Raw genomic sequence first — 19,986 nt, 5'->3', positions numbered from 1 at the left:
ATTAGAAGAAGTCAGCTGATGATTGTAGCAAGTTACCACGGCTGATGGTGTTGTCTTGCTACAGCAGTTGCCCAAGCCTGTTAGCCTGGCGGGCCATCCTACAGTATATCATTGACATGTATAGTCTGGCATCGAAACCATTCACCTCGCTTAATCCAAGGGGCGGGCAGAGAGTTGTCTTTCAAACTGCCTAGGCATGCAATAGGCCAGCGCTACGACCATATCCGTATCCGGTAGGCAAAACGGCAAATACATCCTTCTTCGAAAGGAATGACTTAAGTGCATTGTGTTGCTCAACTTTCAAAGAAAAGCACAAGTCCAACTTCTCCAAAGTTGACGCCAACGGCGATTCAAACAACCGCTCTTCGATCGCCATAGCCACCTTCCTTGTTGTTCACCGTCGCAGGACTGTCGTTATCCTGTTAAGCCCGCCTTAAGACTCTCTAACAAAATAGAGCGCTGTGATTTGGATGAGGTCCACGGCGTCAGCCAATCGAAATTCCTATGGTTCGATACTAGACGTACAGGCTGAGCAAATTAATTTGCTGCCGCTAGGGTGCGTCTAGATTTCTAGGCTACAAGCCAGTAGGTCTTCAAAGTATCATGGTTAAGTTTTCAAACATTTTACTGACTGGTGGTCAGGTTCTCTGTGGCCACCTAGTCTACCTGTAGCCTAAATTGAGGAAGCGTTGCTGGTCTAAAAATAAATAAATAATAATTAAAGAAGTGTGATGGGAAGGATTGAACCCATGTCGACTGCGTGATCAAGCAATTCATAGGCATGAACCTGTTGCGCCACAGGAGAAGCACCAACTTATGAATTGGGAAGTAAAGTATCAAAAACACCATCAAACCCATGTTTACGTGTCAGTAACATTAATGTTAATAAGCCTAAAGAGTTTTGACTCTCCCTGTGCGCAAATTTTGTGTAAAATATGGACACGTTATAGACTTCTCCTGCCCATTGCTGTGTGCGTTTCATGATGTGTTTCATGAACTGAATTCTTAAAAGAATAGGCTGGACAAAAGGATACACAATTAGGCAACACATTTTTATTTGATTTATTTGCTGACGTTCATGTTCATGTGCCTCTACAGACACTTCAGGTAGGGGCGGGCGGCCACAGCCTAACCTCAGTGAAACGTTTGTAAAACTTAACCATGATACTTTGAAGGCCTACTAAATGGCTTGGGCAACGGTAGCATGATAACATGGTAGCCAGATAACATGAACAGCTATGTTAACTTGTTACAATTATAATAACGTTAGCTGACTTCTTTTAATCATACAACTGAAGTCAATTTCAGTGAGAGCAGTCAGCTGGTTCGTGGCACAAGTGGATAGACGTCGGATTACCAAGCAAACAGGTCAATTTATTCGTGGATCAATACCCACGTGGAGTGTAATTAGGTGTTTGTTTTTTGGGTGGCATATTCATGGTCCAGTGCATGTAGTACTACATACAATTTTGACTTTTAAACATGTCATGCATATTTGTGTGCGTCTCTAGTATATCAGAAAGAAACAAATCTGCAAGCGGCCACATCTGTCAAAGACTCGTCATCAATCATGAAACGTCATCAACGCAGCCAGTTAACATGGGAGCCAGTTGCCATGTAACACCGGTATGTATAACTGTTATTTTCCTCCACTAGAGGGCATTACTACGACACTCCTCACACGGGCACACCACACACCATTCATAACTTTTCTCTGTTGGCGATGGGTAGGGGAGTCCTCCGAAGTCATCCCTCCCTCTTCAGAGCATCTCAGCAGACCCTCCAATCCTCATCCTCCTGCCTCCCAGTCCTCCCACATATTTGACTACCCCAAGAGTCACCAGCCGCACACTAGGCGCGTAAAATCTGAGGTATCTTTCTGGTTTGAGTGACTTTAGGCATAAAACGCAACATACTTTTTATGTGGTCTGACTTTCTTTAGACATATTGTTTACTCTTTAGCACTTCCACATAATTTTAGTATTCATCCCAATCTGCAAGAAATGCAAGAGTTTCTGAAGGTGATGGCGTTATATATAGCCCAGTGATGGACCAAAAGTGAGCGAATGGGATACGTTCATCAGGACGCGTTTCAGTAATAGGTTCGAGGTGTAACATTTTTCTATGTTACAAACTGGTCACGGCGAAATGGACTCACCAAAACAAAACGAGACTTTCGCGCTGTTTGGATGTTTGTGGGAGCAAAACGACAAGTCTCTGAACGGGTCTGCGAACGTCAGTGTGGATGTCGGCGACAATGCAACCACCTGTGGGGACGCTTCCTTGGCTCCCAAAGCAGCACAACCGCGTCAGAGAGGTAATGGGCATTTGGCTTTCATTTGACTTTATTCTTTGCAAAAAGGAACATTGGCATTCGCTTTTCCAGAAGTCGTGTAGCGCGTGCGGTTTGTTTTTAAATTCAATAGGAACGCCAGTGCTACGCCTCTCATCTGTCATGCTGTGTACCCTGAAGTGTCACTCAAGTTATATGATGTGTAATGTTGATGCGGAACTGCTGGTTTTATACTTAATACTGAAGCATTTACTTACAAAGTACTAGTTAAGACTCTGCTGTCAGCTTGAATGTGGATTGCTGAGCTATGATAATTTTGAGTCAATATTAGAATACTGGCCTGCCATAGAAAATCATTCTTAAAGGTCACCCATCTACTCAGATGCAGATGTTATCCATGGTTTCATTCAAACCATTTTATTGTTTGCCCATGATTTTTGCTTTGGAGTTGATCTCTCTCTCTCTCTGGCACACACACACACAGCTCACACTAAGGCAAATGTGGGAAACCATTAAGACATTTCAGTGATACAGACTTATTTACCTGACAAAATAAATGAAACGTTGATCTATCTGATCCAATATTAGACATCATTATCCATTGTGCAGTTGAGTCAAAAAGAAACAAATCACTTTGAACCTAAATTCAGTTTACTCCATCTGCTGTCAATTAGGAGAGCACTGATGGCAAGTTATTGTGCTATATGGTTCTATTACTGCACACTTCAGCCTTCCTAGTGGATATCAATGACCTGTCGCAAAGCACTGTAGTGTCTTAAAATGGGCTCTGATGATGGTGAGATCTAGCATATAGACCTATATTCTGGAAATAAAATACCACTCCCATTGCAATGTGACAAAACATTTTGTTCTGCTTTTGCTGCGAGGAGGAGTGTGACCACCCAATTATTTTGACCCTTGCAGGATATGTCTGCTCATTCTTTGGAAAGCTCATTAAATGTGACATAAAGGATTCCCCTCAAAGCCATCTGTGGCATGCCCATATGATTGAAAATGCCAGAAAATTATTACTGGAAAGGCACAAATGGCATTTAAGTTGAGTCAACAAAGGCATGTTTACTTCACTGGTGGGATTTGAGGCCAAGTGCATAAATGTATTGAGATTACATGGAGCATCAGCTCAGAGGAGGCCATGTACCATGTTATTTTAAGTCATTATCCCCTGGCACTGTTGCTTGTCGGAATACAGTCAGTGAACTGGACAAAGCAGAAAAGTCCGGGAGGCCTAGTCTAAATATAGGAATACATGTGTTAGATGTGTGTGTGTGTGTGTGTGTGTGTGTGTGTGTGTGTGTGTGTGTGTTCGTGTGCAGACATGTGTGAGATTCTGTGTGCAAGTGTGTTATTCTTTGTGGGCAAGTGTGAGCATTTGGTAAGGTGTGTGTGTGCGTGTGCGTGTGTGTGTGTGTGTGCGTGCGTGTGGGTGGGTGTACATGCCACAGACAACCTGATCAGACGGAAGAATTGCATCCCCTTCCTTTCTTCAGGAGGTACTAGCCTTCCATTCTTAAAGGTGAAGTCAGCGATCGATTTCAAGCCCATAACATTTTTTTGTCACATTCAGCAAACATCTTCTGTGAGTACACTGGAAATAATAATAATAATAATAATAATAATAATAATAATAATAATAAGTAATAAGTAATAGTAATAAGTAATAATAAGTTTAGGCAGCCAAACAAAAACGAAACACTGTGTGGTGGAGATGCAATGGGATGGGAATACTGAAGGGAGGGGTGAGTTACCTCTCTGGTGTGTTTTGTTTGATTAAAATATAATGTACCTTATTTTGGACAAAAGCGTCTGTTAATAAATTTAAATATAAACATAATTATAAACAGATGCAACGTCATGCACAATCGCTGACTGCAACTTTAAGCATGACTGTCTCCTATCTGAGTAAAACATGGCTGTTTTACTCATATCTGTTAGCTTTTCCCTCACGTTGTTAAATCACTTCTGTTTACGGCGTCGCTTTCTCCTCTCCATGCTGTACTCATCCATCCACTTTGTGTCTTCTGGATGTTAAGCAGCATTTGCTCGCATACCATATAGATCCAACACACTTTGTTTACCTGAGTTCACTTAAGTGATTTGTATTGGTGCCTGAGATTATACACTAATGTTGTGGGAGCTCTTACACTGCAGTCGTGTTGGTGCATTAGGTAGGAAGTCAATTTAATTTTGAAAGCTAATAGTTCCTTCCCCCACAGGGCACTCTATATGTTCCTCCCCCGTCTTACCTTTCCCTGGTAGAGGAAGGTGTTAGCGAGATCAAGGTCTTAGAAGTAAATCACATAAATCAACTGATAAAGGCAGTGTCCACATAAATAAATGGTCAATCCCCCTAAACCTTGAAGTTATGGGGCGTAGTATATTGTATCTGCATGTAGGAGGCAGAACGTTGTTTTGACCTTACACGCCTATAGATATTCGTCCGCCACCGCCGGTGTTCTCCAAACCCAATATCATCACGAGTCAGGAACTGGCCTTTTCTCAGCTTGTTGGATCAGCATTTAAGAGTAGACCCCGCAAAGAGATGGTTATCGATTTGCCACTCACAGGCCATCTCCCCATCACCGGGGGCGCCCATCACGCTGTATTAAGCACATGCTCTAGCTGCGGCGGCCGCTGAGGAGGTGTCAATCACTGCCCGTCTCCGCTGCTGCCGGCCACGGCGACCGGACCAGCCAGGACTCGGGCTGAAATCACCGGGTCTCAGTGAGCACTGCCAGAAAATAAACCAGAAAAAAAAAAACAGATAAATATGTGCCATGTTTCCCAGCCATTAACATTGACGGTCAAACCCCCTCCTCCATCCTAATTAAACAACAGTAAACAAGTTGACACATCATTCTTCCATGGTCCTTGAGTGTCTGCTCATAAATATCAGTGAGCTGAAAGCAGTTAATTGGTTTAGAAAATTCCTCACATGTTAATGGCCAGATAGGGACTTTTCAGTGATTAATGGTCATTAGGAAGTCCTATCTTCTGTCTTCTCCATTTCACTCCCCACAGTTTACCTGACTCACATAGCAATGAATTGCCTCAGTTCCCTGTGCAGGTCACACCAATGAAGCACTGCAATCAGCAAAGTAAGGTATAATGTATAGAACGCCGGTCATTATTGGGAAAATAAGTCCCGACAGGGCGAACCGGGACTTATTCATTCAAGTGAATGGAGCATTCTTCAGCATTATGAAGAGCCGCGTAATAACTGGTCATAATGGACCCATCCAGAGTGCGGATTACCCCACCATAATTGGGGGGTACTGGTCCTTGACTTCTTCTATGACCAATGACCATCATGGTCCACTACCATTTCAATCCCCATCGTGATCGCCAAGTGCAACATGTGTTGTGCAACACACATACAAAGTCTATACATGCGACAAACTGATAATCAGTAGGCTACAGAATACCTCATTGTTATTATATAGGCTATCCAAAAGAGAACTGTTTTGATCAACTCTCAAAAGTTAGAAGTTGAAATAGGATACCATTCTGTATAGTAAAAGTAATACCTTTACACTTTACACAGACCCGGCTCTGGGGGGGGGGGGGGGGCAAAAGGGGGCGGTGCCCCTCAAATAAAATCTGTGCCCCCTACATTGTGACCACCATACTGTATTACGTTTCTATTTTGTTGTTATTTCACGTAGATATAGTCTTCTTTCGTTAGTTAGGCTACATGCAGCGGCATAAAACTCACACAGCCAACTCTCCTTGCCCCGGTCTCACACACACACAATAGAGACTCCCCTCCGTGGCCTAGGCAAGCCTCATAAGCGGAGGGAGCGGGGGTGCGGTCGCTCTGGTCCCACTGCTGCCACGACCGCAAAGGGGTCCCACCTTTGGCCAAATCTATCTTTCTGTCTGAATTGTTATAAACATGCTTATTTGTACTGATTGCTGGGAGGGGGTGGGGGTGCTACTAAAGATGCCGCTGGTCTGGTGAGCTCACAACGGGAGCTCGTCATGCCTATGCTGTAAATTAAATAGCCCGCAACAGGCACTTTCCCTATCACGCTACACTGTTGCATTTTAAAAGCGAAACTGAAGCCACTGCCTGGGTTTGCTGAAGTAACCTAGGTCCTAGGCTACAGGCTGCATTTATTACAGAAAATCAAGCAACATAGCAAGTAGGCCTATAGTCTACACTATTTAGAGACAGGAGCTTAAGTTTAGCGCGACAACAGCTGTCACTAATTCACACCGTCGTAGGCTGCGCCGTTGCACAGACTAAACGGTAAAAAAAGTTATGATAGCCTACTGGAACCTTCTGCCCTTTTGGATGTGTAGAGTTGTAGGCCTAGGTGCACTTAGTTGTTAGCGATTGACCAGGTTGCTTTTTTAAATTAAATGCGTTTGTTAGGCTAGCTGATTGTAAAAATAGGGAAATGAAAGTGCGTGCCGTGCCTATACATTACACAAACAATCTTAAATCGCGGAGATAACATTCGTTAGACAGGCAAATCTCTCAGCAGCAACTGCATATAAGAGCCTTAAAGGAATTATCCGGAGTAAAATGCACTTTAGATCAATTTACAGATGATTGGGAGTACATACGTTAAGTTGATATCAAAATCATGTCATTCGGATGTGTTTTGAGAAAGTTCGATTTTACCGTTTTTAGTCAAAACTCGTTAGCCTGGAAGTGACCAGGGCAAGTCATTTCGCCACTACAAAACGCTATTTTTATACCTCTTTTACAGTTCCAAACAACATTACACTTACGTGGTAGTGAGTAGAGGGTCCCTAAAGCTAAACCGAAGTATCCCGAGGTCTTTATGTGGTCGGATAGAGAGTCCAGAATGAATTTTATCAAGCCAGTACCTTTCCGGAAATGTTGCTGCTGCAGCTGGCGTCTTTAGTGGAAAGTCCGTAGGAGTCGATTGCCGAGTGTGGAGTAACACGCTCTGGAAATTCACAATTTCGTCGCCGTTTAAAAAAAAAAAAAAAAAACATAGTCCAGTATTTCTTTAGAAATTGAAATGAAGTTGTATGGACTGGACTATGTTTTTTTTTTTAAAAAACGGCAACGAAATTGTGAATTTCCAGAGCGTGTTACTCCACACTAAAGTGCATTTTACTCCATTTAATTCCTTTAATAATGTAAGAGCACAGCTGGGTCTCGCGGACACTCGCGGTCGCGGTTAACATTAGGCTATATTAATTCAACAGTGACATGAAATGTTTGCTCCGCCACCCCCCCCATAAAAAAAGTGTGCCCCCTTGGAAATCGCAAATGCCCCCTCTGTCACTATAGCCTACTCTGCAGCCGGGTCTGCCTTTACAAAAAGCCACCTTTACAAGAGCTATGAAAGAACAAAACACGTTAATACATGAAGGTTGAAAAATAGCACATTTTCAACAAGCTAGACTCACATTTTATTCTGATGAAAGCATGTGTCAGAGTGGTTTGTATGAGCTGACATCGACCCCCCCCCCCCCCCCCCCCTCTCTCAAACTCTTTCAAAGTTGTTGCACAAGTAGGCATTTCGTCTGCAATCCCACCAGGGTTTAGTAGTGTAATTATCTCTTTTAATCCAATGTTTTATGTGCGGTGTCTAACATTACAATCAACAACTCTGTCATGTATTTGTACATACAATTTCAGAGATTACAGAACTATGTCCATCCAGTGAACCATCTTTAGAGTAAATCCTATGCATTCTTCAAGGTGCATGTTTCATGAATTTGTGATGATAGTGTTGTATGTAGTGTAGGATCAGGGAACATTAATGAGACACCTTCAACCCTGGCCTATGCATTTAAAGGATAAGCTGCATACTGGGATTTGTTGGACTAATGGTCCCAGGGGATCATTTTAACTAACACCCCACAATCCTTGACCTTACTCTTCACTAGATTTCAGTGAAACAAACAACAGCTAGTGGCACAATACTGAAGTGACTTACTTAATACGTAATTAATAAGCACAATGTAATCATATATGCTAGACTAGTGACATGCATCAACGTGTTTGAATGGTATGCTGTGGATAGGATACTAAACATCATAGTAGTTAACATTTGTACAGGATGATACCAATTTCATTTGTTGGTAACACTTTATATTAACTACACACAATCCATCATTTATTAAAGGGATATTCCACCATTTGGGGAATTACACTCATTTCCCACCTCATCTTGAGTTAAACAATTGATTTTTACCTTTCTCCAGTTCATCCAGCCGTTCTCTGAGTCTGGCTATACTTTTAGCTCCAGCCTAGCACAGATCATTGAATCGGATTTGAATTTGGATGGTGTGTGTTTTGTAGCATTGTGCCATTTAAGCCCACATTTAAAAAAAGTTAATTTATGAAAATAATCATCTCTAAAAAACAATGTATGATGTATTTATCTGTAGATTAATATAAAATGAATCACAAAATATTCAGGGTTTATAGTTGACATGCTTAATTCTTTCATGTATCTTTCAGTAAGGCTAATGGTTTGAATGTGAGATTGTTTGTGCGCAAGCTCTTAAAACGAATATTTTGATTTGAATGGAAATAGTATGAATTGATGAAGTACTAGTTGTTAATACACACAAATCAATTAATACATGTATCTCTCATTTGGCATAATAGTTATGTAGTTACCAAGAAATTGCAGAAAAGTGTTGATTTTTGAAGGGTCCCAAAAAAGTTTGGGGTCTTTGTGTGAGGTCCTCCAAGACTGCATAAATGTGGATGGGACTAACTCAACACTGTCAAATATGACTGGTACGCAATAAAACATGTCATGGAAGTAACAAAGTGCTTGATTGGTTAAGGTAATGAGTAGCAGAAACTATGTTTTTCTCTTTTTTAATTTGACTTCAAAGTTGAAAGTGGGCTTAAAGGGTACACTTACCCTAGTCAGATGCCAATGAGATAAAAATGTACACATGCTAACGAATGACCGAATTAATCTTTCTACCTTAAGTGTTATTTAATTATTCACATTCAATTTATGCTGTCTAAAAATTAACAGAAAGACTTGATTGATTGTACCTTAATTGTACCGTAATGCATTTCCAAAGCCTGAGCATTATGTATTTAAGCGCATTATGTATTTAAACGCATTCCATTTGATTGTTGGGTTATTTATTTGGGGTATTTGCATGGCTTCTTTGCCTGCTTATTAACTCCAGTTAGGAATGATTGGGCTCAACGTGTTCATTAGGATCCTCCTGCATTGATTAGCATTTAATAGAGAAAAGACCCCTTCCCCTAACTGAAATTTATTTAGCTAATTTTACCCATTGATCTAAACACACTGCATTGCCCATATTAACGATCAAGACTTGACTGCCTAACAAAGTACACAGACATACCAGTACTCATGAAGCTGGCACTGAGCTCCTTTGACTACGATTCCTGGTCTTTAAGATTGGCATGCTCATTCCTAGTACAGACATCATCAAACAAAGATCTGTCAGCTGATCTGTGTATTCCTTCTTTGCGTAATGAATAGATGAATGAATGAATGAATGAATATTAATGAATGAATGAATGAATGAATGAATAAATTAATGAATTAATTAATTAATATCTTTATTGTAATTTTACATATACGATGATATTTGAAAGTGTATGTCTTTTATCTGTGCAAAAGAGAGTTCAATAAAATAACTTATTAAAATAGTAATCTTCTAAAAATAATAAAACTAAAAGTCTAAAAGGAAACATGCAACACATACGCAAACAATACATTCCACATTCTGCTGGCATTCTCACTTCATATGCAAAATCAAGTTCTAGCAGCATTTGGAGTGGTTATGGCTCTGGGTTAGAAACCATTTTAGTCTGTTTGTCAGTGACCAGGGTGGGATGGGTGCTTGATGATGCCATGGGCTTTTTTGAGGCAGCCGGCGGGAGCTGTGTAGATCTTCCAGGGAGGGAAGTGGGCACTGGGCAGCCACGGATCTTGTTGCCGGTGGTGATGACATGGGTAAAATCATCGTTAGTATCAGTTCCCATCTAGTTTGGAGAGACAACAGAACGAGTCTAGACATCACAGCCTCCAATATCTTTTAAACAATGAAAGGGCACTTCTATGGAGAACTTTCTTTTATACAGGATTCTTAAAGTTGGAGAAGTGTTTCTTGGAAAGTCACTTCATGGAGCATCATGAGCTCATCTAGAAGTAGGCTACATCACATTGACAACAATCTCAACTGACGCACTTTCTCAGGCCTGCAAGTATATCGTTTGAGCGCTGACTCTTGGACAATGCCCACAAACAGGGCCACAGGTATGCTAAGCTTCCTCTAGTTTACCTTTGGCTTGAAAAGAAAAACAAACACAGCTAAATGCGAGACATTACCACTCCACCCCCTTTCGGAGCCTGATGGGAGCAGCTCTCGTCTCCGCTGGTAAACATTCCGAGACGATCCGGCCAAGGAAGAATAAAAAAAAAAAGAAAGAAAACACAGCCTCCCCTCTCAACAAGCATATTTTCTCTCCACAGCGAGATGGGGCCACAACACGCATCCTTGGCAGAGCTGATTACGGATGACAGAGAGTGTCGGGGTGCAGGAGGACACGCTGGCTCACCCTGCCCAAAAGCAAACAGCCAGAACAAATGCCAAGAGTGCAGTGCGAAATACGGTCAGGGAGATTTGTGCCCGCCCTGGAAGCAGGGTCCAAGTGGAGAAACGAATTGGCTTTGATCAAACGCTAGCAGTGTGTAACATGTTTTAATAAGCATAGTGAAATGGAGGGTTATCTTCATCCTCTCTCTCTCTCTCTCTCTTTCTTTCTTTGTTTCTTTCATTCAGTCTTTTTTCTTTCTTTCTATCTCTCTCTCTCACACACACACTGCTTTGTTTCCCTCCTATTGTGTTTATCAATGATAGAATTTGTTTAACCAGTTCATGCAGGTAAAAGTTTTGAATAATTATTGCTATTAAAAGTACACTTTATCAGTGAGGAAAACAAAAACAAGTACAGACATAAATAACTTAGAATATATAGTTGAAAACACTCTTGTGTTTCAGCTTTGTGGTCCACAAAAAAAAAAAAACCTCAGTTTTATAATGATCAGGATTGACACAGGACAGGGATCTATATTAGGTCTTGCACTGAAATACAGCCGTATAATCAGTGCAATTTAATTCATATGCAAGGGTGATCTTGGTGTTGCCCTCTATTCGGAATCTGCAAACTGTGTGCCGTACTTTGTGCTCATGTGGCAAGTGTGTGTGTGTGTGTGTGTGCACGCACATGCGTGCGTGTGTGAGTGTGAATGTTTTGCTCAAGGCAATCTATTGGAAGCCATATCACATTTCCCTCAGTGCCAATACCCAGTTAGGCACTGCCAACATCCAGTTCAGTGGCTCACTCTTGAAAGCCTGCGTGTGCTCTGTGGGGATGGCCAGATTGGCTGGTTGGCAGTGACTGGCGGCAGGTTGGCACTGGCTTAAAGGTCCCTAAACAGAACAGAGTGGTGGACCCAGGAGATGCTCCTTTCGCCACTGGCCGCCTTTACCAAGATGTACTCTGCTCCTATGCACTGTGCTGTTCCACTGCATTGTGGGGCTTGGCTACTGCACGTCCACACAAAGTCTGCCAAGTAAATTGAGGTTTTCAAATATTAAAACAAGCATGTTGCCATAATGCAGTGTTTATCGTGTGGTCCGGGGACCACTGGTATCCCAAGTGGTCCGCGAGCAGACGTGGTAAAATGTAATATAGATGAGTTGTTTGCAATATTGAACCAACTTGTATGTATATCCAAACAGTTCTGCAACACTGCCTATGTAAGCTACGACAGTTTAAATCATATGAATCTTCTGACACAATAACCAAGGTGCAAAGGCAATAAGCAAAGTGGTTCAGTGAGTAGGCCTATTGTGTAATATACTGTTGAAGTAGGTCTACTGTTTTGTTTTTTAGGTAGGTGGTTCGTGATTTTTTTTATTGGTTAAGTGGTCCTTGGTCTGAAAAAGTTTGAGAAACACTGCCATAATGCATGTTTGAGCCCAGGGATGAGAGCAGTCAGTGTTAGAAATCAATACACAGTTTTTTTTTGCTACCTTGTTTTATGGCAGCTTTAAGGGAATTATGAAGCTGTCATGTATTAAGACCCTCATCAACCACCCTGTCAAGCAGAGGAAGGAAAGCTAAGCCAGGGTCCTTCCCATGATGCTCACGGCTCGGTGGTCCATCACACAAGCTCGCGCAGTGACAGGCGACAACCTTTTCCTGGATGCAGCTCTGAAATGTCAGGTGCCTAATTCGCACTCGTGTTCCATCACGCGAACAGAAATTAACAGTCTCTCGAGCAGATTGGAGATTTATGATGTTGGATAGTGGCCCCTCATACACACACACACACAGACACACACACATACGCCCCACCCTCACCCCTCATTGCAAGACAATCTGTCCAGATGATGAGGTAGATCTCCAGGGCTTTGGGAAGTTATGATGATCCTGAGCTTGCCATCAGTATGCAGATGATGAGCTGATCCCTTAGGTACACTGTCCAGCAGTCGGTGCTTATCGATTCAGTGCAAGGCGAGGGAAAGGAGCGAGGTAGAGGTATTGACCTGCATGTACAACAGAATTGACCAATACCACACATCATACCACACTAGAGCACCAGACCACAGCATGGTGCGTCTGCTTTCCTAAATGCTAGATAAATAGCTTCATCAGGGGGCGAAACTCAACAGCCTCTCTGTTTGATCATGGCTACCTAATGTTTGACTTCTTTTTCCACTCGCACATCTCTTTTTCTCTCACACCCTATCCCATTCTTTCATTCTTGTGTTTAGCTGGTGATATGGACTGTTTCAGTGATCTTTAGAACACTTTTGATAAGGTTTTTTCGCCAAAGTTAAAGTTTCTTTCTTTCTGTCTTTCTTTCTTTCTCCCTGTCTGTCTTTCCTGCTTTCTTTCTCCACATTTATCTATTCAACTGTCTCTCTCTCTTTCTCTCTCTCTCTCTCTTAAGAAATGGACTCGGAAATAGTGCGGGTCCTACTCTACAGCATCATCTTCCTGGTCAGCGTCTTCGGGAACCTGCTCATCATCGTGGTGCTCATGGTCAACAAGCGCATGCGCACCGTCACCAACTCCTTCCTGCTCTCGCTGGCGATCAGCGATCTCATGATGGCTGTTTTCTGCATGCCCTTCACCTTGATCCCCAACCTGCTGGAGGACTTCATCTTCGGGGCGGCCATGTGCAAGATTGTCTCCTACCTCATGGGTAAGACCGGCCATCTCGTCTCAGCCCACATCACATCTCATGTAGTCAATCCGATTGAGATGTTTATAATTAGTGGTCCATGGTGGGCTGTCAGTGAATGCTAGATGTGTGTGTGGATCGGTAAAAGAACAAATGAAGAGTTTCCAAAACGTTATATCCACCATTTTAATGAATTTTCATAAATATTTTTTTTTTTTACATTTTGTTTTCCAAGTAATTTCAGTAGAACTGTAATTGTTATTTAATTTATCTTTACTCAATCAAAACAACACAACGGCAATTTGATGATATTACCTGAAATACACAATTAAATAGCCTGACTTTTTAATGTTTTTAAAAACGGAGATATAGCTAATGCTTCTTCAAAACACACTTTAGGTTATTTAAATGCCCTCATCTATTTACTCACAGCTCTAAATCAGTTGATGGCAGTAGGTAATTAGTGAGGGAGGGTGAGGGAAAGGGAAGTTGGTTTAGACACCAATAATCCCACTACCTGCACTCTCATCTCACATAGACTGTATCTGAGAAATGCCTGAAAGATGTGATATCCTCTGTGCATCTTATTGTGAGAATCTGATTATCTGGTTATGTCTGCTCATTTTCCTCTCCTGTTTGTATCGAATTGTGAGAATCTGATAATCTGATTATAGTGTGATGTCTGCTCATTTTCCTCTCCTGTTTCTATCGTATTGTGAGAATCTGATAATCTGATTATAGTGTGATGTCTGCTCATTTTCCTCTCTTGTCCATGTTTTCTGAGAAAGAAAATGTAAGCAAAGACAGTGTTTCCCATACATTGACTAATCTGTGGCGGGGCGCCACAAAATAAAAATCGGCCGCCACAGATGAATATTCTATGTTTAATTTAATTTAATTTCATTTCATTTAAATATAAGGTCAAATCCTTGCATTGCCATTGAGCTGCGCTTTTTACTCACGCAGCCTTTCCTTGCCCTGCCCCGCGCTCTCTCTCGTAGCCCGCTGCCACTCCTCTGCATGTGCATTTAAAAAAAATATTCACGATTGTTGAAGGATTGTTGTTGCCACATGCATTGCATAGACGTCTGGCTAAATTGCTATTAAATCCGCTTAGCATCGTGACCATGCTGCGCAAATTTGTTCAAAACTGCTGCATTAAAGTTAACTCTGCTAAGGTCTGATCACAACATAGTAGGCTACATTGAAGAGACTAAACTAAGTTAAGTTATGAAATCAAGCAGTATCTCAAAGCTAACGTTAGAATACTGTTTGGATGTCGAATTTAGTATGCTTAGCCTACTTACAGCTGCTTGTCAATTTCGTTGAAGGGCTCATTTTATTGACTCTGACACTGAATGTTTGCAAAATCCCGATGTAAATGGAAAAGTGTTTTCCAAAATTCAAAAGTGCTTGTCCCAAGGAGAAGTTCGAACCTTCATTTTAACTATGTAGAAAACGTTATGAATTGCATCCACACATCAGCAGCCTTTCAACTGTGTTGCAATCGCAAGGGTTCCCTCAAACGTCTTAAAGTGACCCCCCCCCCCCGTTGTCAAAGTCAGCTACCGCCACAAATTGAATCCAATTCTGTGGGAAACACTGAAAGAGTAACTCTTCCAGCCTTATCTCACAATAATCACTCCACTGAAGAAAAACAGACAGGCATATTTTGCACACCACTGTTCACATAACACAGTTTGGTCCAGACATTTTTATACCAAAAGAAAGGAACAGTCCATTGCTAAAAAAACACATGTTTGCAGACAGAGATAATAAAGAAGATGTGGAACCACTCACATAATCTTAGATAAAAGGAGGAAGAGAAAAAAATCAATGGATTAATTTATGAAAAAAGTAAATGGCAAAGCTTGATCAGTCTGGTTAGGGTGTCTCTTTCTGTACATTGAGATAAAGAATGTAGCATCTCATGGGTACACATATGTTGGTGTTCCTTCAGGTAAAAAGGATTAAAGCCAGCGGACTTCCTTGTTTGCCTTTGCCAGATATTGGCCTCTGGCAGTGCTGTGTCATATTTCTGCACACCACAACACTGAAAACATGGGTTGTGTTTGCACTGTGTGTGTACAACAGGAAGGAAGGGGGATTGAGGCCGAAAGTAATTTCACCTCTCTGATCCCCGGGTGTAGGGTGGGCATAGGGGAATGGTCAGTCAGTTTCTCGGATTTGAAGACATTCTCTTGGAAATAAGTCTACACATTGCCCTTTTGACTTTGTGTGTACCTTTATATGTGATAAATGGTATTCTTGAGTGTGTTTGTACCAGTCATTCATGAAATCATAATTTCTTACGTTAAGTGCTTAATTTTGAGCTTTATTTTTTACCTTTGACCAATTTTAGGCTTTGAGCTATAATTAAAGATAAATGAGCCATTATCAAAATCATGAAACCTATGACCCATTAGACAGATTTTTATTTATAAATGACCTTTTATAGTGTTTTAAGTGGCTCTAAGTGGCTTAAATTATGATTTCATTAGTCATGTCCTAAAATGGTTTCCTGCATATTCACACTAAAATGTCATCTCAGAGGACAGTGCTGCTGTCTTTTCTTCTGTCTCACAGAAGCAAATCAGAGATTACTGAATTCTGACCAGTTTCTGTAACCCTATTTTAGGAATAAGGAATACAAGAACAGTTATTACTGTATCTCAATGATTTCTTGGAGAAACATGCTAAGGGATTGTTGGTTATACTTTACTTGAAGATATCTACATAAGAGTGACATGACACTGTCATGTACATGTCATAAACATTAAATCAGATAAACGTTTATGACATAACGCTTCTGTCATTAAGTGTCATTCGGTTTTTGTCATGACAAGTTAGGGTTAGGGTTCATGTGTCATGACAGTGTCATGTGTTCACTCTTATGTAGATACCTTCAAGTAAAGTGTTTTTTTTTATTTTGTTCCGGGACAATCACAGCTGCTGGATGCATCTCATGCCCCTCTAAATTGTTCTTTTTCCCTCCACAGGAGTCTCTGTCAGCATCTCCACCTTCAGCCTGGTCGCCATAGCGATAGAGCGTTACAGTGCCATCTGCAACCCACTCAAGTCGCGCGCGTGGCAGACGCGCTCGCACGCCTACAAGGTGATCGCCGCTACCTGGGCCATCTCCTTCGTCATCATGACTCCATACCCAATCTTCAGCACTCTGAAGGACAGACAGAAGCCAGACAACACCACGGCACACATGTGTCGCCACGAGTGGCCTAAGAGTGGAGTCGAGCAGACCTGGTGAGAGAACCTGTCCACCAATGCCCCCATGTGTAACCTTTAATGCACCTTGACCACACCCTATTTATTTATTTTTGATGTCTTTGCGCCTGGCAGCGGTGCTTTGCCGGTGCTATGCCCGAAAATAGTTCCAAATCTAAATTGGTCTAGTAAATCCCTTCGTGTTAATTTGCATTGATATTTGTACTCGATGTGAATGTACAGGTTACGAGAAATAATTATAAAAAATCTTGAGTTATTTGATTCACTTTTGCAACGACATGCTAGCTGGCAGCGCCGGATTACAGCGACTACGCTAAGCTAAAGCTAACCGGGCCGTTTCTAGATTAGGACAATGGCTGGGTCGGCTATAAAACGCTTTGGCTCACTCATCCAACTCTAGGGACTGCGGGGAGAGACCCAATTTCACCTAGGGGTGGCGTATTCCTTTAAGTAGCGAGAGTTACGGGAGTTCTTTAGCGACACCTAACGCTAATCTGTAGCCTCGCCTTAGCTCTAATTGGCGCCTATGTTTTTTTTTGTCAGGTCGTCTCGTCGGTCGAGTCAGTCAGTCATTAGCAGCACTAAGGTGGCGACCCACAAGAGTTAGAGGACCCGCTGGTCTCTTTAAAGATGAACTGAACTGGAATTTGAAGTAAAGGTGATATAACAGATGTATTTTATTTCTTCTCATTGGTACAATGATTAAAATGGCTGAATTTATTAAAAGGGATAAAATTGTACGTTGAAAGTGGTGTTGTTGTTACACGGGCGCCGCCATGTTGGATTTCAACAATCGGCTACGTCACTGGCATGGTAAGCTACTCTGCACTAGCACTAGCAGCCATAGCAGATAATGAGTCTGAGGCTAGCTGACATGGCTGAGGAAACTAACATTAGGCCTAGCTGAGTTACATATTGGCCATAAGCCATTTATCATAGGCTAGCCTACATCACAAAATCTCATACAAAATGAAACCAAACTAGTGAAACAAAGGCGAACACTTTAACAGGGGAAATTAATTTGGCATGAATCATACTGAACGCTATTTTGTCAATGAGCAGAAACACACACGACATTCAAACTATTGATAAGATGTGCACTATGGAAACTGGTCTGTAACTTTGGACGAATAAATGCCATTGACTTGCCATATCCTGACTTAAAAAACCCTTTTCTTGCTTACTTTATCGCAAACTCGGTGGAACAGCTTGTAGTCTTTTTCAATTCATAGAAAGGCGAGCCCACAGTCTATGTGCCATGGAGCCTAAGTTTCAACTTCGGCTTCGTTCATTCAATGCAGTCACTGGTCGCAATTACAAAGTCTGGGAAGGTTCGTTCAATCGTTTAAAGTTTTAAGTGCAGTAGCCTATCTGTCTCCTTTGGAATAATATCTCAAAGTAGCCTCAGGTGAGGTCCAGTGTTAGATAGGCTACCATACGATCCAACCTAGGAAAGGGCTAGCAGCTAACACCTTGGAAACACTCTTATGTCAAACTCCACAAGCTAGCACTCCGACCATAGAGAGTAAACCATGACTCCGACGATATCACAGATCGATAATAATGCTTTTACTAGCTGGTAACTAAACCACAGCGGGTCTGTAAACAGAATCCAATGTCCCTTTCTACTCACCCTGAAGCCAGTTGTTCACCGTCTCAGGACAGATTGTTGATGCGAGGGAGTTTAACTCGCAGTACTGCTATCCAAGAGACTCGTGCAATATCAACATCCACAAGGTAAAAATCTGCAAACTCTCCACTAACGTTAGCCTAAAATAAACGGCAAACTCGTGTATCCTCCGTGTATCTGGGGTCAACTTGGGGTAACGAAGTTTTTAACAGTTTCAAGGGAGGGAGAGAGAGAGCCCGTGTGAGTTGCTATTACTAGTGCCAGTAGTCCATACTGCGTTAGCCTACATTGACGTGACAATGCGTGTTATATAGCTTATTTGTATATGCACGTAGCCTTCGCATAGGCCTAATGTAGTGGTGGTGAGTGAGTATGCAGTTGTGTGGAGGATGTACAGTAGGCAATGTATGTGTGTGAGGGATGGAGGGAGACAGAGAGACAGCGTGCGTGTTGCTGTCTCAAGCGCCCCTCGTCCAGTTTTCTACATGACCTAGGCTAGGTCTACAGTAGCCTATGTTGTGCCGCACAAAATGTATCTATGTTGTACATTGCACAAAATGTATACCCCCCGAAATAAACACATACATAAATAAACACATTTTTCCCGTCACTTTGGCTTCCTTGAACATTTTCCCTACGTTTCGCCACTGCTTTGCAACAGATAGATTCCAGTGTCCATGCTCCGGCAGCGCCCACACAGTCATTTTCACCCAAATGATCCTACTGAAGGTTGAGCTGGAGCCTGAAACCCATCTAGTGGTAGTCAAGACACTACAGGCCTGTCCCTCACAGGCTCAAATTTGTAACCCATGCCATTAAAATTACAAATTTTCGTGTATACATAATATGCTGCAGCTGTTGCCTATAGAACTTCTCAGGTCCTACCATGCCAGTGACGTCATTGAACCTGGCAGCGTTCTAATACTAACAAACGCAATTTTGGTGTTGCTTAAAAAAGGCTACGTATTGATTTTTTTAAATTATTTTTTTAGTGTCATTTATTTTTAATTGTCATAATCAACACATTATCAATGTTGATTCTTTCAGTTCAGTTCATCTTTAAGGTTTTTTGAAGTTTGAGAACTTCAGTTACAGTAGTACAGGCGAGAGAGTGGTGGATAAGATGGAACTGTGTGTCGGCGTTGTTCAGCAGTTGTTATGTGGTATGTGAGTGGAAATATATGCTACACATATTCGAAGCCATCACCCAGATGATGATGTAGGCTACCAATCACTGAAATGAGAGAAAAAAAACTTCCCATGCGCTTCAGCAGCCTTTTGATACACATTCAAATAGGGCCAAAACCTATGGCTTAAATTAAATGATTTCGTAATGACAGAAAGCTATGTAAATCACGTGGTAATTACCTTTATGTTGGAGTAACTTGTAACTTCTCACACGAGGAGCTGGTAGTGTTTAGTGCATAGACAGTAAAAGAAAGTGACAACGCTAACCAGGCTAATAAACAAACCATGCTACAGAGTTAACATAGACTGTAGGCTATATATAGAACAGTCTATGTGAGTTAACGTCGAAGGGCAAAGTCACAGTCTTCTAGTTGTAGTCTGTTTATGAAATGAAAGGAGCAATTTCGTTTTTTATAAGGCAAAAT

General features: G+C 41.7%; 1 protein-coding gene across 1 annotated transcript in view; it reads left to right on the top strand.

Annotated features, from left to right (window-relative positions):
- The first annotated feature begins 1,867 nt into the window (after window positions 1-1,867).
- Window positions 1,868-19,986, top strand: part of cckbrb (cholecystokinin B receptor b) — a 32,613-nt gene continuing 14,494 nt past the window's right edge. The window contains exons 1-3 of the mRNA XM_076264050.1: window positions 1,868-2,317; window positions 13,267-13,521; window positions 16,500-16,761. Coding sequence (XP_076120165.1) covers window positions 2,125-2,317; window positions 13,267-13,521; window positions 16,500-16,761 — 710 coding nt within the window. The 5' untranslated portion in view covers window positions 1,868-2,124. The remainder of the gene's footprint in view (window positions 2,318-13,266; window positions 13,522-16,499; window positions 16,762-19,986) is intronic.

The sequence above is a fragment of the Alosa pseudoharengus genome, unplaced genomic scaffold (genome assembly GCF_046254945.1).
Source record: "Alosa pseudoharengus isolate Yale_2024_CS ecotype anadromous, Long Island Sound unplaced genomic scaffold, YU_APseudo_1.1 YU_APseudo_1.1_scf_3, whole genome shotgun sequence".
NCBI lineage: Eukaryota > Metazoa > Chordata > Actinopteri > Clupeiformes > Clupeidae > Alosa > Alosa pseudoharengus.
This window is presented reverse-complemented; position numbering and strand designations above follow the sequence as displayed.